At 49.4% G+C, this 21,831-nt stretch overlaps 2 protein-coding genes and 2 pseudogenes across 4 annotated transcripts; 3 read left to right on the top strand and 1 right to left on the bottom strand.

The window, feature by feature from the left end:
- Positions 1–2,753: 2,753 nt before the first annotated feature.
- LOC103636367 (uncharacterized) lies at positions 2,754–3,249 on the top strand (annotated as a pseudogene). Its single transcript, XR_557964.3, has 3 exons — positions 2,754–2,807; positions 2,975–3,028; positions 3,207–3,249. The product of XR_557964.3 is annotated as an uncharacterized protein (transcript).
- Positions 3,250–3,487: 238 nt separating this feature from the next.
- Positions 3,488–4,697, top strand: LOC103637488 (pyrophosphate-energized vacuolar membrane proton pump; annotated as a pseudogene). Its single transcript, XR_004549274.2, has 3 exons — positions 3,488–4,078; positions 4,149–4,208; positions 4,303–4,697. The product of XR_004549274.2 is annotated as a pyrophosphate-energized vacuolar membrane proton pump (transcript).
- Positions 4,698–6,883: 2,186 nt separating this feature from the next.
- Positions 6,884–8,405, bottom strand: LOC103636366 (uncharacterized). The gene has a single exon (XM_008658722.4). It carries the CDS (start codon positions 8,054–8,056, stop codon positions 7,190–7,192), a length of 867 nt encoding a protein of 288 aa, XP_008656944.1. The 5' UTR covers positions 8,057–8,405; the 3' UTR covers positions 6,884–7,189.
- A 5,966-nt stretch (positions 8,406–14,371) lies between these two features.
- On the top strand, positions 14,372–15,128 carry LOC100280555 (cysteine proteinase inhibitor B). Its single transcript, NM_001153474.2, has one exon. It carries the CDS (start codon positions 14,496–14,498, stop codon positions 14,961–14,963), a length of 468 nt encoding a protein of 155 aa, NP_001146946.2. The 5' UTR covers positions 14,372–14,495; the 3' UTR covers positions 14,964–15,128.
- The last annotated feature ends 6,703 nt before the right edge of the window (positions 15,129–21,831 follow it).

The following is a 21,831-nucleotide window of genomic DNA, read 5'->3' as shown; positions in this document are numbered from 1 at the left end:
GTCACGCTTTATGAGAGTTTGCAGGATGTCAGCCACCAGCAAGAACAAATATGGCGACAGTGGGTCACCCTGACGAAGGCCCCTGCCGCAGCTCCACCAGGGTCCGGGACAACCGTTCATCAGCACAGCGGACAGTGATGTGTTAAGAAGGTTGTCAATCCAGTTCTGCCATCGTACACTGAACCCACGAGCGCGCAAGACGCAGCGCAGCGCATCCCAGTGGACGGAGTCGAAAGCTTTCGCAAAATCCAATTTCAGCGCTATGGTGGGGGACCTCCTCTTGTGACAGCATTGGATGAGTTCCAGGGCGTAGACAAAATTTTCAGAGATCGACCTGCCCTTAAGAAAGCCAGTTTGATCCAATGAAATGAGACTGTGAATTTCGCGTTGCAGCCGTGTGGTAAGGATTTTAGAAATAATCTTCACGCTGCAATTCTGGAGGCAGTATATCCATTATTATTATATATATATACTGCACTTGTAAGCAACAAGTGGGTGTCTTGACGCTCAAGTCAGTCTTGAAGGTGTAATTTCAAGTGTCCATGATCATCTCTGTCAGTCACTGGAAGCTTCTGAACGCCCGACTGCATGCCCGAGATAGGTCCAGCTTTCAGATGAGGCTTTGGTTCAGCAGGAAAAGAAAGATGAGATTTTTTTTTTACTCGTGCAAAAGAAGCACGACTCCGACAAAATTCTATTCGGTGTGATGCGCCTAACAACGGGCATGCATGTGACGTGACACTTCTCCAGTCAGTAACGTCAAACACCGCAGAGCTCAGGATAACATTGTTTTTTTTTTGTCAGCTGTCATGCTAGCTAGCTAGCGCTTCGTTGATCTCATCGGTTAGGTTCTATGGCGCGGGATAATATGCCACTTGGCACTTTGGCCCCCCCATGTTATCTCTTCCCCAATCCATTACCTTTTGGGTATTCGTTGGTAGATTATGTGTACGCATGATATCGTCAACCGGTCTCAGATGCCTGTTTGCTTGCCTTTTCGGTAACCATGCGAACAGCGTGCTAATATTCTAGGACATTGGGTGTCCACTACCCGAGTGATGAGCCAATTAGCAAAGGGATTAACATATCGTGTCATTGTGTGAGGCTGTGAGGCATATTTAGCAACGAGATTAGTGTTTAGAATCACTCATCCTCTTATTTATGGTGCCTATTACACATGCCTAAGTTGATCTTAAATATTTTATGCTGAACCAAAAAAAAAATGCTCCAACTCTTTCCTCGATATATCTGATGGATGGCTACGTGGTCTTCACAACTTTGCAACACCTCGCCGCAAAAAGCTTCACGATAGCACCACGTGTTGCCTTTTATTTCCATCGAAACCCTAACATCGGCCCAAACTTGAAACTTGCCCGCTGATAATTTTAAGGTCCAAACCACCAAAACCCTCGTGAGTAGTGTATCTAATACACTCCCTCTAGAATCTCGGCCATGTCACCTCCACCTCTCGATCATCTAATCACTAAGTCCTACAACGTCTCCACTTGAATTGGTCAACCGTTGTCTAATATAGTCTACTCCTCTGTGTACTCTTGTACTTGTCAGTTTTCCCATATGGTAGCTACACATGATCAGTCTCTCAACCTCTTTGGTGATCCCTCGATCCAAGCCTTATGACATTCGTTCTTCACCGCACCTAGTTCATTCATACAAACCCGCTTACCTTCATCATCACCGTCGATTGCGTCTCTGTATTTCACAACTATGCACCATAAGGCAAAAGATATGTTGCACAATACCATAACTCATGCTAAGGTTAATCAACACTAAACCAAAGTCCATCGTCTTCTTGACAATTGTTCATCATGCTTAAACATCATAGCACTTGTCAACCATGCATGTTTTGACGTAGTGAGAGACCAAAATTGTGTCAGCGTAGTAGGTAGGCTAGACTATCAACATGTTGATGTATATAGGGATAGCCACTCAAAACACGTTCGTCCGAACTTATCAAAGTTATTAAAACTCCAACCCTTTTAGGCGCCCGTCCGCACTCGGCGGCCTCCGCGCCATCCGTCTCGTGACGCGTGGCGGCGCTGCGTCCGCTCCCGGACCCGAAATTTTTCTTCAATAGAGTTATCTGTTCCGCGTTCCTCTCTCTTCCGAGCTAACCCTGTCCCTCACACGTCGTCCCTTCCGCCACTCTGCCCACCGGAGACGCCACCGAACCTAGAGCGCGTCGTCTGTGGCCGAGGTCTCCCGCGCGCCTGCGCCGGAGCGCGTCTGTCCTGCTTGCTGGTCGACGCGGGAAGGAGCTCCATGCGGCGCAGATCTACTTCGTGCTCCCCGCCGAGATGCAGCGCCGCCGCCTCACGCGCGCCATGGTCACTGCGTCCATGGTCATGGCCAGCTCGGTGCTCGTCAAGGCCGCCGCGGTCGCCTAGCCATCCTCGCCCTTTTGCCATCGCCGGCGCGGCGTGGTGGCGCCGCTCGTGTTCCCGGTCTCGAGGAGGAGTACGCGGCAATAGACCTGGTCTCGCCCGTCGCGGCGAAGCCTGCGGTGGTGCTGCATCTGTAACGGAGGGTGGCGTACCAAGAGGCAGGTTGAGGAACTCACCGAGGAGGCGCTCCCGGTCTCGAGGAGGAGTATGCCGTTCTGTCTCCTTCCCTTTCCGCCCGTCCCGTCGACCCCCTCTCCCAAGGGCGGCTGCGGCAAGGACCGCTGCGCCTTCAGCCACGCCACGAGGGCGTCTTCCTCCTCCTCTGGTCCTCCTCTACAGCGTCGGCACTGGTTTTGGGGATTTTTTTTCCAGGCTTTGCTTTATGGTGTTGCATGGGCTTCGTGGGTATGTATCCAATCAAATTTACTGAAGTCATCAACTGATTTATATTTTCGTTAACGAACCTCAGCTAATTGATGCTCTAAGAAAAAAATATCGCATCTTGATGGATTTACCACTTGGTGGTACAGTTACAGAAGCTTTGTCCATTTATCTGCTACTATATCATGCAGGTTCCATATTTTAGCTCTTCATTGGGTATCATCTATGTTCTGGCCAAACCAGCAGTAAGTGAATCCTACAGATTTGTCAAATCTGCACTATGACTTCAAGTTTTCACAGTTAAAAAATATCTTTAAGGTGGCAGTGTCCAAAAAAAATTCAGAAAGAATATGCCTTTTATATTTGAGTACATTCCAGTGGTATTCATAAACTTGTTGACATGCAAAATATGGAATTCTGCAGATATATGCGATAATTTCTGGTGAAGTACTGTCAACTGACCAGGTACATATACAAACCTGACCTCCCCTGCGTTTATTTAGTGATTCGAACTTCAAAACTTTTATCCTAAGTTACTAACCATATGCATTGTTTGTGTCATTTACAGGGAAAAGCGCAAGGTTTTATTGCAACCGTGCAGTCTATAACTATATTGTTGGCACCACAATTTATGAGTCCACTGACCTGTAAGCACTTGACTTTCTGGTATCGAATTCAAAACTTTTCATATATTTATGTGCAACATGCACAATGTTTTCTATCGGAAGTTTCTTATCTCTCGTCATTTCATCCTCTGTTTCAGCTTACTTCATTTCAGAGGAAGCGCCCTTCGACTGCAAAGGTTTCAGCTTTATTGTGGCGAGTTTCTTCTTGGTCAGTCCTCTTCCTCTCACGGTCATTTCAGAGGAAGCGCCCTTTGACTGCAGGGATTTGCCATTGGTTCAGCTGCTCTTGTGTCTCTGGCACTTTTTGGTGCCTTCATCAGCAGAGCTGGAGTGAAGGTTGTCCATGTCCTCTCCCCCAAGGTTTTCATTGGTTTGATTGTTGGAGCCATGCTTCCCTATTGGTTCTCTGCCATGACCATGAAGAGTGTTGGAAGTGTCGCCCTAAAGATGGTGGAGGAGGTCCGCAGACAGTTCAACACCATTCCTGGGTTGATGGAGGGAACTGCCAAGCCTGACTATGCAACCTGTGTGAAGATCTCCACTGATGCTTCCATCAAGGAGATGATTCCTCCTGGTGCTCTGGTCATGCTCACTCCCCTCATTGTTGGAACCCTCTTCGGTGTTGAGACTCTCTCTGGTGTTCTTGCTGGTGCCCTGGTTTCTGCAGGTGCGTGCTTTGCCTTCTTGTGCACTTCAATGTGTTTGCTTGTTCTAGGATTTATGGATTTCTGCTTGACAGATTGCCATCTTTGCTCCCAACATCGGTGGTGCATGGGACAATGCTAAGAAGTACATTGAGGTCAATGTTCTGAAAAACTCTTGTCGAACGCCATGTCTTACCATCTATGGGTAGTGCTAACTTTGTCCTCAACATCATTCTTTCCTTGTTTCAGGCTGGTGCCAGCGAGCATGCCAGGACCCTCGGCCCCAAGGGATCTGACTGCCACAAGGCTGCTGTGATAGGTGACACCATTGGTGACCCCCTGAAGGACACCTTGGGCCCGTCCCTCAACATCCTGATCAAGCTTATGGCGGTGGAGTCCCTTGTGTTTGCCCCCTTCTTCGCCACCCACGGCGGCCTGTTGTTCAAGTACCTGTAAGGGCCACAACATCTCGAATAACTCCTGCCAAATCGCCAGTTCATGTGTATTGTGCGCTAGCCGCCTAGCTACACTGCTGTTTTTTTGGGTCTCATTGTTCGTATTTTCTCCTTGCCCGATACTTATGTATATATGCCTCATACAGTGCCCGATAGGGCGCTGTCTTTTTCTAGTATTTCAAACCAGCCATTGTCATCCCGTGGTGAACGAAGAATCTTTCGGAACGTACATCACATGTGTGTGTATACTTCTTTTTTATCTAATAAAAAAGAGAGAAATCGGTAGAACAATTCAAACATTTCCCATTGAGTCATATGTGCTTTAGGTCTACCCTATACACAGGTTAAGGAAATTGTAGTAACGGTTAAAGTGGACGTAATAACTAATTCAGCTTAAAAAGGGATTTAAACTCGATATCTTTGGTTTTAATACCATGTTAGAGTAGACACACTAATCAATTGAACCCAAAAGTTTAAGCTACGAGGAGCACATAAAAAATCCACCTATACACTCAACAGTAATAAAAAAAGAAAAGTGTTCAACACGTTACACGTATGGATCGGAGCCAGTCTCGCAAAAAAAAAAACTCAGTTCTTAATCCAACACGTCCACACTCCACAGGGTCGATATCCAGCAGCCATCCAGAGGTTTCGCCATGCCCGATGTTTCACCGCTGATCATCAAAAAAATCGTTGGCAAAATTCGTCCACATCAAAGCTGGCCCGGTGGCTCCATCACCGGCCGGTTCATGATTGATTGCACACGTGCCGGCCGTATCAACTACTACAGTAATCTTGTGCTCGTGATCCGTGCTCTCACACATATCATACTACTACTACACACTATCGTCTGCCGTCTAGTGGTGGCTGGTTGACACACCTGTCAGGCAGTGAGAGTATGCTCCTACTACACCCTATCGGTTTCAGCTGGTTGGTGCGCACAGTCATAGAAGAGGATGGAGGAGCAAACAAGCATGGCGCGCACTTGTCATGCGATGATGAGCTATGGGCCTGCGCCCATGCGTGCCCGACATCCTGTTGCATAGTTCGGGTTAACCGAGTGCTGCGCTTCGTACTCAACACACGTAATGAGATTAGAGCCGCGCGATCCAACCATGGCCGACATCTTCTCTGGAATCTGGATGCATCTGGTGGGTCCGTGACTCAAAACTCCACGCCTGCCCAGTCGATATAGTTGGAGCAAATTAGTTAGGGAGGTGTTAGCTCCTAAAATTAGCCGAGATATACAAAGAGTCTAGTTAATAGTTTAGCTATTAGCTACTTTTAGCAAATTAGCTAATAGTTAGCTAACTATTTGTTAGCTATCTAATTTCACTGGTAAATCTGTAATCAACTAACTATTATCTCTAGTGTATCTAAACGGCAACTAAATCATACACGTATATAGTTCAATCTTTATTGGATAGTTAACAGAGATCTTGGTATAATTGCGGATGCAGACCACACTTCACATTCATATATCCGGACGAGGACGGAACCATCCCGACAGCGAGAATGCGAGAGAGCGGACACGTCCGTGCCATCCTGCCTGCTGCGGTGTTGCCGCTGTGCCCCCACCCTCATCCCGGTGCCCGGTCTACCCACCCGGCCACGACTCTTTCCCCGGCTGCTTGCAAGTTGCAACCCGCTGCAGCTCCCGTGGCGTTTGTAGGGGAGCGCGCGCGGGCGCAGCTTGCGGCTCCACTTCATCCCCACGGAGACGCAGCCGCGCCGGACGCCTCGGAGTGGAGCGGGGAGCACGGCATGTGTCCACGGGACGATCCGTCTCCGTCTCGCCGCCGCCGCCGCATGCATTATTCGTTCGTTTTATCCATCTAACTCTGGACCAGTGACAATAATTTCCGTCGCCTTTCTCGACCCCGATCCATTCCGCTTCATGCGCCCCTGGCATGAAAGGTTCCAGAGCGACTCCCATTCTTCCAAGCTGCAATGGACCATGCCACGCAACAGTGCTCTATTCTTCTCTCTCTCTCTCTCTCTATCTGCATCCTTCGATCGTCGGATAAGCACGGGCATGGTTCCTCCGGCAAGGCACGCACACGCCCATGTTTCCTACGAACACCAGAGTGCATGCAGACATGCAGTGCTTACAGGTTCTAGCATAAGCATCGCTTTGTTTAATCCGGTGACCTGACCTCTGCACTCTGCAGGCGACTCTTCAATCTTCATCATCAGTAGTACGTAGCATGGCTGCCAGTGCCATGTGCTTTGCTTATCAGGACGCTAGAGCTCTGCTGGTTTTCAAAGGAGTGAAGATCAAACGCAGATCACACACAGCGGGCAGCGCCCTGCTTGGCTGGATTATAAAAATCTCTCGCCGACAAGCACGGCGCCATCCAGCTAGGGTTCTGCCATAAAACAATGCGATCATGCTGGTTTGTTATCTATGCTAATCCATTGTAGCACAACACCTGCCCGCCGCGTACATCGTTTTTTTGCTCCACTGTGGTGTTTTCTGAGGAAGGGAAGATCAGGTCCGTTCGAGTGAGTGCTAAATGATTCCTCGCGCCAGCTCCTTTTTTTTAAAAAAAAAAAGAAAGAAAGAAAAGAAGCAAAATGCTGTGATAATCTCCAACCAAAAACTCTATACAAAACAAGTCCGAGAGCAACCCAAAGTCAAACACAAACTCTCGATCTCACTAATAAGAAACACGGCAAGGCTACTTGATCCTGGCCGCCGGCGCGGCGGCCGGAGGCGCGAAGAACCCGACGGCGCGGCACTTGACGTCCAGCCCTGCGCCGCCGGGCATCGACATTACCCCACCAGCAGCGGACGAGGTGGAGCGCTTGTAGGGCCCGAGCCACTTGGCGAGCATGTAGCGCGTCTTGCGCCAGGGCGGGACGTGGAGGCCGTGGGCGCGGAGCGAGCGGCGCGCGGCGTCGGACGCGACGCGCACGGCGCGGCCGACGGCCTCCTCGCGCGCGACCACCGCGGGCGCCGGCACCGCGGCCACGACGGCCGCGTACTCGGGCGTGGCGCGGGCCACCTCCAGCGCCGCCCGGAAGTCCGCGTCCACAATGTACCTGGCCGCCGCCGGCGCGACCGCGACCACGTCGACGTACTCGTACGTCCCGGCCGCGGCGCCGCCCGACGCCTCCCACCGCGACCTGCACACGCCGGCGTCGTACCCGGCGCCGCGCAGCCGCCGCGCCAGCGCGCGCCTGAACGCCGCCCCGTGCGCCCGCAGCGCCGCCTCCGCCTCCGCCGCGGCCGCCACCGCCGCGGCCAGCCTGATGCGGAACGCGTCCTCCTCCGCCGGCGGGTCGAGCAGGGCCCGCACGGTCGCCGCGGCGGAGGCCGCCGCCCCGTCCTCGTCGTCGGAGCCGTACTCCTTGGGCGCCGCGCGGGGCCCTTCCTCGGCCGTGCCGCCGGCGCCCGTCTCCAGGAACGCCTGGACGAGCTCGGAGAGGCAGGCGGACGCGTCGTGGTCGCTGCCGCTGCTGCTGCTGGTGGTGCACCCCGCGGCGTGGGCGCCCCCGCGGAGGCGCGCGCGGACGGCGTCGTCGAGGCGGATGTACGCGGCCATGTCGGCGGCGAGGAGAGGCGGGGCGGGGGCGGTGCGGTGGTGTTGAGCTGCTGCGACGGTGGGGAGGAGGCGGGCGCCCGGGTTTTATAGGGTGGTGGTGTGGTGGCTCGGCGACGGGCGGGCGCATGACAACGGGGAGGAGGGTTTATTCCCTGGATTAACCGCGGCGTTAGGCGCCCCCGGAGACACGACACTACTATTATTGTTTGAGAAAACGGATTAGAGCCTGGAATATGCTCTCCCGATGGAATGGCGCTAAAGATAGTAGGGCCTTTCCGGCTAATTCTGTCATGACGCGCTGGGACTGGTAGCCATTCCGGGGACCCAATGGCTGGCACAGGCACGCTACAATGTCTAAATTCTTGTTACCGTGCGCACTGCCCCCTTTTTTTTCCTGTTGTTCTGTACTATACATATGTTTCCGGTACAGAGATTTGCAGTAGCTGTTTTGCGAAGTTGTAGGCACGTGATTGTAGCCCATAACGCCGTCTTCGTATTTAAGTGCGTGCCCTACCCTACCCTCAGCATTTTTGTACAGTGTTTAGAAGCGACCCTCCAAAAGGATCAACACGCAGCATCTTCTGGAGATCCTATCCTGTAGACGGGGCAAGTGACTAGGCACCCAGATTAACTGATAATCATCGTCACGTCACGTTCGTATGCCGAGACTCGACGGAGGCGACGGAAAGAAAGGTCCATGGTGGTGGACCCGTGGAGGGGACAAGGTGAGCACACGGTGGCCACACCGCCACAGTTGGTAACTGCGTTGCGTTGCGTGGCGGGGCTGCTGCGGATATGCGGCGGACCAGGTCAGCGCGTGCCAGGTGCCGTGTGGGACGCCTGCCCGTACCCCGCCGCATGTGTCTGGGCTGGCTCTGGCTGGCCCTTGGCGCTGCCGTGGGGGCGTCGCTACTAGTACTAGCCGTGCGCCCGAGCCGGGTGCCGCTGACAGGGACCTTGCCCTTTCGTTCTCGAGGCAACGGGCGCCCTGCCCACTGCCTCCTGGGCTCCCGGTGCCCCACCTGCACCTGCCTGCATCGTGTATCTACTCCGCATTCGCGACTTGCGAGGTGGCAGAAGTCGCGATCGCTTTGAGAACTCTCGTGCACGAGGACGGAGGCATGTGTCGGGGGTTGTCGATCCCGATGGAGAGGTGGGCCACGAGAAGGTTGCCCGGCGGTTGCGGCGACTCCCTCGTCCGGCCCACCAGGCCACCACCACCACCAACCCAGTTCCGGTCCATGCCTCCGGGTTAACCTACCCACGCGTGACGCGTAGCAAGTAGCATTGCATCCGGGAGGGCACGTACGTGCTGCGTGACCTGCGTCCAGCAGGGCGCCCGGACCACGGGCTTTCGCCGCGAGACCCACGGTTTCGCTTTCGCCGCCCGCTCCGCCTGTTTGCTATTGCCCTGCGGCTGGTCACTGGTGGCTGCCCAAGTGCCCAGCCCCTTCGCGGTTTCCGCCGAACAACCAGCCCCATGCAGGAGGCGGGAGGCAGCCCGAGCCCGATACGTATCGCACTCGCACGGGCTCGTTCCCCGGAAGAGCGAGCACGCGCGCGGCGCGGGCCGGCCGCGCCGAGGCTCGTGTCGTGTCTGCTGCGTCATGGCCGCGTTGCGTGCGTGCCAGTTCTACGTACTAGAAATAGAGTAGTAGTACTACTAGAATGGAACAGTCCGGTCCACTTGTTGTGCTCTGGCTAGGGCTCATAATGAGCTATAAATTTTGCACTATAAGATTTAAAGATCGAATCGAGTTAGAATTGTGCTCTATTTTTAGTCATTTTTAAACTATAATTTATTTAGGACATTGACATCTTGTGAAGAACCATTTGAATCACCATACATTACCCCGCTCTGGCCTCTGGACTCCGGGACCGCGGCCGGATGCAACGAACCTGCTCGCTCACCCGAGCGCGCGACGCGGCTTTGTACGCGGACGTTGTAACCGCAGAGTACTGAGTACATGTACATGCATGTGTCATGTGTGTGCATCGTTCAGCTCGACGTACGGCTTCGCTAGCTAAACAAGGGGCATGTGCGTTACGCGTGCATCCGGACGGCAAATTGGTTCGATGCAGGCACGCGTAGCTTGCTGCAAGTGCACTGTTGATGAAGTGAGTTATCAGTTAGCTAGCTTTATTGATCCATCATCTGTACCTATTATAAAATAGAGAGAGACGACCACCAAGCGAGGTAGGGTGTTCATATATAAAAACTTAGTGCTATTCTACATCCCTAAGTGTAGAATAATACCGAATACCTACACCTGGTAACTAAAACTAGTAACGAATATCACTATGTGCTAGTTTAGAAACGAGAAATTAGCTCATCCAATCTTCTCCTGTTTGAACCTCTCAAACTATTCCTAAATGTTTGTTGCAAGATAGTAGTTCACGTAAGTACCATCTTTACAAATATAGAGTAGGAGTTTAATCGTCCATCATCCCCTCCTTCACCCACACGTAGTTGAGTGTTCACCACACACCATCGTGATATTATATGTTTCTGTTGCTACGCACGAGCACTCACCTAATATAAAAATAAGTATATTTATCATGCACCAAATATATATATATATATATATACTGGAACAATGCACAAGCAACTAACTAGTAGAATATTAAATACAACTAAATATTACTAAGTTCTATTCAGTATAAAAGTTTGACGCAAAATATTATTCCAAGGGCAAATTCTTATATGTCACTGTAATTTTACTTAGTACCTTATATTTGTCGTCATAAACGTCTTAATCTCTTTTATGTCACTTGGATATAATTTCTTACCCTTGCATGTCATCCTCAGTGGTGCAGAAGGGATTAAGACATACAATTTCTTACCCTTCTATGCTACTAGCGATGCCATACAAGGATAAAAAATTATATCCGGGTGACACGGAATAGATTAAGACATTTGCGATGACACGGAAGACAGTGACAGTGTATAAGAAATTGCATGCTACACAAACTTTTGATAAATGTATGCTCCTCCATGTATGTTGATCTCTCATGTCCTTACATTTCCCAGTTTATTGTGTTCATTAACACTTGTGGATTGATGGAACCATGGGCACCGCTCATAAGGTGTTTGATAGAAAGTGCAGCTTAATGGAGTCTCATTTTCTGGATGATTTGACAGCCAATGGCTGGACAATATGGCTTAGGACATGAAAAACCCTGAGACTATGGTTTTGTTTTCCAAGTATAAAATACAGTTAAGAAATTACATGATTCAACTCCGAGCCTCTGAATCATAAATGCAGTTAAGAGATAAATTGTATAGAGAATAGTGTATAGACGTGCTCTTCACGAAGAGTCCGTCTCTTGTATTTTTTTCAACTAATCTCCTAGAACCTAGAGACTCCTCAAAAGACTATAATAAATAAGGTTGTACATGCTCTTAGTTCTTTGATTCATAATCAATATGGGGCGGTTTCTGGACACTAAAAATTTAGGCATCTTTTGAAACGCAGGAATTTCATAGTGATGGTATAAGAATTTAATAGGAATTAGTTCAAAAAACGCAGATGCAGGATTCAGAAATAATCCTTTGTTCTAAGTCCTTTAATTTGCTGGACAAGCTTAAGTATGGTTTTCAGTTTATCACCGCCGCGCTGTTAGTAATCCTTTCAGTAAGGTTGCGCGCTAGTTTTCTAGTAGAACTTAAAGTAATGTTACGGTTTGGGGCGGGGGAGAAATTACATGTTTTTGTATGTATAAAGAAAAAGTCGAAATTGTTTTCAACTTTTCATGATACTGTCTCCCAGGAGCAAACTGCTCGGTCCTTTTCCGTTCCTTTCGGATCAGATATGATCCTCTTTGCTTGGACTTTGCCAAAGGGAAACTAGCTAGCAGCAGGAAGCACTAATAGTGATGGATTAGTGCTACACGTGTAAAGCGAAGCAGTGAACGCTAAAGGAGATGAGATAATGTGTATCTCGCCTTGTGCATAGTTTATTTGATTTGGGATTATCAAGCACAGATCTGCACACCAATGATACCTGCCTTTTTTCAATTAACAAATTCCTTCACCTAATTGGGGTCTACAGGAAACAGATCCCTTAATCACAAGAGAAATGATGGTCTCTTGACACGTTCTAAAAACGATGTATATGTGATCAATTTGTAACGCATTGCTTATGTGTTCAAAACTTATATAATAGAGTTGAACGGCCTATATAAAAATTCTAGACATCTGTCAAGGAGCACTGCCGCTCTAAATAAAAATACCCATATGTCATGTCACCTAGTTTGTGGGCTGAACCAGCAGAATGGCCGAGAAATAGCCATGCGTGTCGTTGGGGCCCGGCCCACTTCCGGTTACGTTCCATCAACATTTGAAGTGATAAATTTCTAGCTATGATCATGAGCACTATCTGATGATTAATTCGTGGCCGTGCAATTATTCGGCTGTTTATATATGAAGCCGTACTTGTCCTCGGGCCCGCTGGTCGATACAATAACGATACATTCCTTCTGATTCTGATGGGCCGGATTTGGACTTCTATTATTCCGTTCATCTGTGTGGAGATGTATCTCCCTCCGATCCGATCCACAGTGAGCAACAGTATAAGAACGCAAAGAATTACCATGAGTATAAGAACGCGCAAAGATTTAACATGCGAACAGGAAGTTCTATCAAATTTATAGGAAAAAATATTGATTTTATTATAGTATTAAATAAGCATTATTTGAGTAATCATAAAATATGTTTTTTATAGTAAAGCATTTTGAGGAACCTGAGGACTTCCTGCCTCGTCCATTTCCTCTCTTCGAGGAAGACATGCATGGCCGATGTCCTCCTTGCGTCATTGCCGAGGGGCACGCCCTTCTATCTCGTCTAGAAGCGTTGGACTAGGCAGTTCATGGTGTTTGTTGGCTCCTTTCATTTCAAGGTCCTCATAAAAATCAAGGGCATCCCCTTCCTGGGCACATCATGCAAGAGGGATGTATGCAGTGGCGGAGCCAGGAAGTGTAGGGCCTGATATAACACTAACAAATATTTATATCAGTTAGAAAATCTTAAATTATACAAATGCATAGATAATGACACATGACAATGAACGAATTATACGAATTTTCTCATTCCTTCATAATATATTTGGGCCCATATAATTTTTTTGGCCCAAGAGTAATGCTAAGCCCTAGTGGCCCTATACCTGTCTCCGCCACTGGATGTATGTGCATATTTGGTCACTGCTTGATGCATCACCCTTCCCTTATTCCTGAGGAGAAAGTCGTCGTCATTCCAAAGCCCATTGTGTCGTTCGTCGTCGACGTCGAGGGTCCAGCTACCACCATTCAACTGAGGACGAAGGTCATGTTGTTGAAGTAGGGATAGTACTTGGATAGTCCTAACTAACTGGCTTATACCCTTTGGTTTGGTCGTAGGGTGCTCGACATTATTGATACCCTAAGCACTCACCGATCAGGGGAGTCCGAAGCACCGTAAAGACCTATGTCTATCGTCGGTCTTGTGTGCTGTGCCTCTTTTGATTTTCCAAGCAGAGGCATGGGTCATTGCTCTACTGTCAAAGGTAAATTGTTAGTAGGTCTATATGTTCTAGTGGTTAGAGATTAAGAGCAAGATTCCAAAAAGATATAGCACAACTACAGAAGCGAGCAAAGAACACCTTGCTTTCACAGACTGAGGCAAGCAAGCAGCTAGTAAGAGATCCAAATACAACAATAAACCATTGTTTTTTTAGTTTCTGGCCCGACAAGGTGAGGCAAGAGCAATCGAGACCTCCAAACATTGAAACACGCCCGGAGGGAGAGGAAATGGACACGAGCTGACTGTGTTCATCATTGACCTCGGAATCAGTGTGATATAGCGTGGGATTAAGAGTTCAGCATAGTCAAGCCTGTATAATTACGGGTGCAACTAGGCAAGCAGCTGAGCTGAGCAAGGGCCGGGGTGATACAGAGCCGGAGCCGTGGTGCCGGTCACTCCGGCCGCCGCACAGCAGGTGGCGCCGCGACAAAACCCTCAGTTTGTTGGTCACAAACAACCCCTCGCCACGCCACGTCATCGCCCATCAGGAGCCGACCCCACGCAGGACGCAGCCCCGTCTACGCGGCACCACGCCCTCGCAAGCACGCCCGACGTGTCCTCCGCTCCGATGCCGTCGTCCCTATCCCTCCCGCGCGCCGCCGCCTCGGGACGCGCAGTTCATGCACCCACTGCGCGCCGCGCCGCGTTTGGCCGCACCACACAGAGCCTTCCAAAACTGGCGACGCCTTTCCGTTCCAAGCAGGCGAGCTGCCGCCTCCCGCTATGGTATATAACGGCGACACCACAGCACCGCACACTGCGTGCGCGCGCGCTCATCACAAGCTGTCACAAACTCAGCACACAATCACACTGACACACACACACCACACCACGGCACCGCTAGTGAGAAGCAGAGCGGGAGGACACGCGGCGCGGACTGCGATGGCTCGTGCGCTCGGCGCTTGCGTGCTGCTCGCCGTCCTGCTCGGTGCCCTGGCGCCGGCGCCGGCGCCGGCGGCGGCCGCGCGCGCCCACGACGACCAGGGCAGCGGGGCCGGCATACGGCAGCCGAGCGGCGAGTACCGCGGGAGGAAGGTGGGGGCCAGGACCGAGGTGCGGGACGTGGAGGGCGACGGCGAGGTGCAGGAGCTCGGCCGGTTCTCCGTCGCCGAGTACAACCGGCAGCTCCGAGAAGGTGGCGGCGGCGGCGGCAGGCTCGAGTTCGGCAGGGTGGTGGCGGCGCAGCGGCAGGTGGTGTCGGGGCTCAAGTACTACCTCCGCGTCGTGGCCGTGGAGGAGGGCGGCGGCGCGGGGAACGGCGGCGAGCGCGTGTTCGACGCCGTCGTCGTCGTCAAGCCCTGGCTCGACTCGCGTACCCTGCTCACGTTCGCGCCCGCGGCCGCCAAGTAAGCGCGGCGCTACCGCCGGTGTAGTGTAGTATCTCTGGTCTACCCTTCTCGGAGACCATGGACGCTGAATAAAGTCTTGTGTGTTTTGTATAAGCGAAGCGTACTAGAGAGTGAAGATGGACGAACTCTGCGCTGCCGCGCGCAGATCGATGTTTTTTTTTGAAAGGCTGTTCCATAAATAGAGGAGACAAGAGTCTGAGACTGAGAGAGAATAATTAAATCGCTGTGCTTCTATAACAAATCATGCTGTTTTGTTCACCAGAGATCCCGAATTATGATTATTCAGTTTCTATATAAATTTGAACGAGTGATCGAGTTTCGATTGAACTAGTGAGCACTAATCTGGATAATTTTCTAGCTAGTCTAACGAAAATAAGCCTACATCCAAAAAATTTAGTTTTTTAGATTAGAGGTTAATGAAAATAAATCTACGCTCATGAAAAATAGGTGATTTTTGTTGTTATAGTTTCGTTGACATCTAACTTTTACAGACTAATGGACAAGTCGGTAATTGCAGTCGTGTTCTTGCCAACGGCAATTACCTAATTTTCAATCGGCATAAGATATCTAATTGCAGTCGTGTTCTTGCCAACGGCAATTACCTAATTTTCTAAGGGCCTACTTCATTTGCCTCAGTTTAGGGCCTACTGAGTTCTTGGTGCAAATGTGCACTTGATCCGTCGATTTTGGGGGAAATTGGTTATGTGTTCATCTTTGTTCTTGATCGGTTGATTTGGGTCGTGGACCTTGAAATATCGAGCCCCTGTGTTTCTGTGATCTCCATTTCGGGATTAGGGTTAGTGTTTTTCTAAAACCTAAACCTCCATTTTTCTTATTCTTCTTCTGGTTCTTAGAAATTAAGATTAATATCTATTTAACCCGAGACCCTAACCTAATCTATTTTTTGTGATATGCTTTTTTCTACATACACTTCTTCTCTGATCTTATTCGCTCAGGGTGAGAGGGCAAGGATGAACTCTTTGGGCCCATCCACATGTTGCCCGAGAGTTGTTCTTAATTTAAAATGGATTTGGGAATCTAGGGTCACTAAGGTGGTTCCGATGCCATTTATTGATTCCAATAACTCTAGGATGTTGTCTAAGACCCTAAAAAGCCTATCCGAATGCCAAAACCTTTGTGATGTGTGATTCCTAAACTAACTGTAAGGTCAAATCTAAACCATACCTTTTGTTGTTGTTCATGGCCACAATGACGATGTCGTGCGGCGTCCTAGGTGGCGTTGTTGCCTGATTGCCTCCTCCATGCGTGTCTTCTCCTCATTGCGGTTGGGGAGGTATCCACGACCCCCGTTTGTCGCCATCGTTTGTGGTGTTTCCGGTCACTACAAATGCAGTCAATAGATCAGGATGACAACTGTTGAGCTAGGGTTTAGGCGAGTAGTAATTATGTTGGTTCACAATGTCGGCGCCTAGACCTCTATTTTATATGGAGCTTGGTGACTGGGGCCACGAACATTGGATGATGTGGCGCCCCTGAAAGGGAAATGTGCCCTTGGCCAATTTCAATAATGTTTTGATGATTAAGTGCCCAGCACGGTTAATTAAGTTTTTATGTGTCAAGTAAAGTGAGAAGTACAAATCAAAGAAAAATGTACGTTTCTAGACTTAGTACATTGTTTTGAGTACTAATGTGTTTTGTCTAAGTGCTAGAAACAGTGAGAAAATAATTGGAAAAAGAGTTGGCTATGTGCAACAAACTTCAGCTCAGTCTCACACACCGGACTGTCTGGTGGCTGGTCTCCGGTGAAAAGACCGCTCTCGGGTTTCGACGGCGGCGTACGGCTATAATTCACCGGACTGTCCGGTGGTGCACCGGACTGTCCGGTGAGCCAACAGTCGCCAGCGCCAACGGTCGGCTGCGCAATCTTCGCGCGACACGTGGTCGCGCCAACGGTCGGCAGGGGGCACCGGACAGTGTCCGGTGTGCCAACGGGCCCGAAGTTGCAACGGTCGACTGTGCCCGATTTGGAAGGAAAACGCGCACCGGACATGCTACAGTAGCTGTCCGGTGGCGCACCGGACTGTCTGGTGCGCCACTCGACAGAAGGCAAGGATGGCCTTCCAAGTTTGTCTCCAACGGCTCCTAGATGCCTTGGGGCTATAAAAGGGACCCCTAGGCGCTTGGAGGAGCTACTTAAGCATTCACTAAGTATTATAAGGCATCCAGAGTCTGCTCTCGCACATTCGCTTCATTGTGTTAGTGATTTGGGCTCCATTCGAGTTGTGCACTCCCTGAGTTGTCATTTGAGCTCAAGTCTTCACTTGCGCGTGTGGTTGTGCTGCATATTTGGGTCTTGTGTGTGTTGCTCTTCCCAACCTTACTCTGTGCTTTCTTTGTGATCTCTATTGTAAGGGCGAGATACTCTAATTTGTGGAGATTCCTCGCAAACGGGAACAATACTCTAAAGGAAAAAACCGTGGTATTCAAGTTGATCATCGGATCACTTGAAAGGGGTTGAGTGCAACCCTCGTCCATTGGGACGCCACAACGTGGAAGTAGGCAAGTGCTACTTGGCCGAACCACGGGATAAAAATCGCGTGTCTTGTGTTGCTTTCTCTGTGATTGTTGTGTTCACAAGAACTCGCTTCAAGCTACTTAGCCGTACTAACACTTAAAACTAAGTTTTGTGGCTATTAGTATTTGATTTTTACAGGATCACCTATTCACCCCCTCTAGGTGCTCTCAGCCCCCTGTCAGAGCTCCCCCTTATCCTCTCGGTGGAGGACACCCTAACATGGTTAACCTCTATTTTTTGTTAGTTTGTTAGTCTCTACCGTTATAGACTAATGGACGAGAGAAAGGACTCGTAGATAAGAGACTCGTGCAAAGTGGGGTCATATGAAAATACACATTTGAGTCTAGAATCCACATATACATACCTAAAGTGGATGGTGGAGGTAGTCCCTCAGTGGAAAGCTAAGAAACAACAACAAAAACTGTAGGTAAGGAGGGTTGAGTTACAGAACGAGCAACTCCTGTCAATGTAGAGGCCATAAGACGGCGGAGTAGCAAAAACATGTTTTATTGTGTATCTGAACCACCCAAACCGTGCTAACAACCTCCGGTACGAGCATCAACCACTATGTTGTACATGTGTATATATACACAGGTACAACATAGAGTTCTATATATGTACAATAGGGAAATAGAGCCATTTCCTATATACAAAGGCCGACGCAAAGCTCGTCTCACAGGCCATCCACGTCGTCCCTATTCTTAATAGTCGTTAGATCGTCATCCAACGAACACAGTCGGATCAGCTTTTCACTGTCTCCTAGCATCGCGACATTTCCAGGCTCTGCCACCACCTCTCCCAATGGGCGGCCACAGTTTCTTCCTCCGACAATTCGTCACGCCCATGCCGCCCTCCCCTCCGACCACCTAACTTCGCTCCGCCCATGGCCGTTGTTGTCCATGCCGGCCTCCCACGGCCTCGCCTCTTTCTCCCTTTTTCCTTTCACGGAAGCCCCATCTATTCATCATGCCTGTCATTGGCTCTGCCTTCGATTGCTGCAGATTGTGACCATGGGAACCCATGGTGTCGCCCTGGCACTCTGAAAGGGAAATGTGCCTTTGGGCCATTTCTAAATATTTTGGTGATTGAGTGCCAACACAAGTGCTTAAATGTGAATCTATACCCAGGGATGAACAAAGTGCAAATCACAAGTAAAGGTATGTTTCTAAGCCTTAGTACATTGGTTTTGAGTACTAATATATTTGTCTAAGTGTTAGAAACAGAGAGAAGAAGAAAAGGAGAATGTTGGCTGTGTACAGCCAACAGGCTGTTTCGGTCTGGGGCACCGGACTGTCCGGTGGTGCACCGGACAGTGTCCGGTGCGCCAGGCTGTCTCGACCTGAAGACGCCGCTCTCGGGAATTTGCCGACGGTGTATGGCTAAAATTCACCGGACTGTCCGGTGTGCACCGGACTGTCCGGTGAGCCAACGGTCGGCAGAGCCAACGGTCGGCCGCGGAATCTGCGCGCGACACGTGGTCTGGCCAACGGTCGGAAGGAGGCACCGGACTGTCCGGTGTGCACCGGACTGTCCGGTACGCCAGATCTGCAACGGTCGGCAACGGTCGGCTGCGCCTGTTAAGGAAAGAAATCGGGCACCGGACAGTGTCCGGTGTGCACCGGACTGTCCGGTGCGCCCGACGACAGAAGGCAAGGATGGCCTTCCAGATTTGCTCTCAACGGCTCCTAGCTGCCTTGGGGCTATAAAAGGGACCCCTAGGCGCATGGAGGAGAATACCAAGCAACCTTAGAGCATTCTTGATCATCCACACTCAGTCTTTGCGCATTCGTTTGTCATTCTCAGTGATTCGAGCTCGTTCTAGTGTGAACTTTGAGATAGTCTTTTGAGCTCGTTTCTTGGCCGTGTGTGTGCGCATTTCGCTGTGGTTTTGTGTGGGTTGCTTCCCTCCCTTACTCCGTGTTTCTTTGTGAAATTCAATTGTAAGGGCGAGAGACTCCAAGTTGTGGAGATTCCTCGCAAACGGGAAAAGATCAAAGTAAAGAAGAACACCGTGGTATTCAAGTTGATCATTGGATCACTTGAGAGGAGTTGAGTGCAACTCTCGTCCGTTGGGACGCCACAACGTGGAGTAGGCAAGTTTTGTACTTGGCCGAACCACGGGATAACCACCGTGTCATCTCTGTGATTGATTTCTTGTGGTTATTGTGTTTTGACTCCTCTCTAGCCACTTGGCAGTTATTGTGCTAACGATTAACCAAGATTTTTGTGGCTATAAGTTTAAGTTTTACAGGATCACCTATTCACCCCCCCCCCCCTCTAGGTGCTCTCAATTGGTATCGGAGCCGTTCTCTTCAAGAAAGGGACTAACCGCCCAAAGAGATGGATCCTAAGGGGAAGGGAATCGTGATCAACGACAAGGAGAAGGAGTCCTTCGTCAACGAGCCAAAGGATGACAAGTCCAGCGACTCGGACTCAGGCCATAGACGAAAAGATGGGAAGAAGAAGAAGACAAGGCGCATCAAGGAGATTGTCTACTACGACAGCGACGAATCTTCCTCTTCCCAAAAGGACGACGACAACGACTACAGGAAGACAGTCAATTCGAACTTTTCATTTGACTATTCTCGTATTCCACATGATTCGAATTCGCATTTGCTTTCCATTCCTCTTGGCAAACCTCCACACTTCGATGGGGAGGACTATGGATTTTGGAGTCACAAAATGCGTAGTCACTTATTCTCTCTTCATCCAAGCATATGGGAGATTGTAGAGAATGGAATGAAATTTGATAGCTCGGATAGTCCTATGCTTATAAATGAACAAATCCATAGAAATGCACAAGCTACTACTGTTCTTTTAGCATCTTTGTGCAGGGAAGAATACAATAAGGTGAGCGGCTTGGACAATGCCAAGCAGATATGGGACACCCTCAAGATCTCCCACGAGGGCAACAACGTCACCATGCTCACCAAGATGGAGTTGGTGGAGGGCGAACTTGGAAGATTCGCTATGATAAGGGGGGAGGAGCCAACCCAAACATACAACCGGCTCAAAACCCTTGTCAACAAGATAAGGAGCTATGGAAGCACGCGATGGACGGACCACGACGTCGTCTGCCTAATGCTAAGGTCCTTTACCGTTCTTGATCCTCATTTGGTGAATAATGTTCGTGAGAATCCCAGGTACACCAAAATGTCGCCCGAAGAAGTTCTTGGGAAGTTCGTAAGCGGGCGAATGATGATTAAGGAGGCAAGATACGTGGACGACGCGTTGAACGGTCCTATTCATGAGCCTCAACCCATTGCTCTCAAGGCAACAAGGAGCAAGGAGGCGCTACCAAGCAAGGTGGCGCAAGTTGAGGCGGCCGGGCTAAATAATGAGGAGATGGGCCTCATCATTAAGCGCTTCAAAACGGCGCTTAAAGGTCGCAAGGGACAGTTAAGCAAGACCAAGACAAAGGAGAAGCGCTCATGCTTCAAATGTGGTAAGATTGGTCATTTCATTGCTAACTGTCCCGATAATGAAAGTGACCAGGAAAAAGGGGACAAGAGGGAAAAGAAGAAGCATTACAAGAAGGCCAAGGGCGAGGCACATATCGGAAAGGAGTGGGATTCGGATTGCTCCTCCTCTGACTCCGACAATGAAGGGCTTGCCGCCACCGCCTTCAACAAATCAACCCTCTTCCCCAACGAGCGTCACACATGCCTTATGGCAAGGGAGAAGAAAGTGAGTACTCGAGACACCACTTATGTTTCTTCTAGTGATGATGAGTCTAGCGATGAGGAAATAGATTACTCTAGCTTGTTCAAGGGATTGGATAGAAATAAGATTGATAAAATCAATGAATTGATTGATGCCTTGAATGAGAAGGATAGACTCTTAGAGAAACAAGAGGATTTATTGTATGAAGAACATGATAAATTCATAGAAGCACAAAAATCCTATGCTTTAGAAGTTAAAAGAAATGAAATGCTTTCTTTTGAACTATCTACTTGTCATGAAACCATTTCTACTTTAAAAGGTGTCAACAATGATTTAAATGCTAAATTAGAAGTAGCAAGTAAATCCAATTCTTGTGTAGAACATGTTGTAATTTGTACTAGGTGTAAAAATTTTGACATTGATGCTTGTAGTGAACACCTAGTTTCAATTTCCAAGCTTAATGATGAATTGGCTAGTCTTAATGCTCAACTTAAGACTAGCAAGAATGATTTCGATAAACTAAAATTTGCAAGGGATGCCTACACAATTGGTAGACACCCCTCAATTAAGGATGGACTTGGCTTCAAGAGGGAAGCCAAGAACTTAACAAGACATAAGGCTCCCATTCCCGCGAAGGAGAAAGGGAAGGCCCCTATGGCTACTAGTACTA

Source organism: Zea mays, chromosome 8, assembly GCF_902167145.1.
Source record: "Zea mays cultivar B73 chromosome 8, Zm-B73-REFERENCE-NAM-5.0, whole genome shotgun sequence".
NCBI classification, from domain to species: Eukaryota; Viridiplantae; Streptophyta; class Magnoliopsida; order Poales; family Poaceae; genus Zea; species Zea mays.
Note: the sequence above shows the minus strand (reverse complement) of the source record. Positions and strands in the feature narration are given on the sequence as shown.

Bases quoted from the DNA above. Each gene is read 5' to 3' on its own strand.
- LOC103636366 (XM_008658722.4), bottom strand. From the start codon at position 8,056: ATGGCCGCGTACATCCGCCTCGACGACGCCGTCCGCGCGCGCCTCCGC.
- LOC100280555 (NM_001153474.2), top strand. From the start codon at position 14,496: ATGGCTCGTGCGCTCGGCGCTTGCGTGCTGCTCGCCGTCCTGCTCGGT.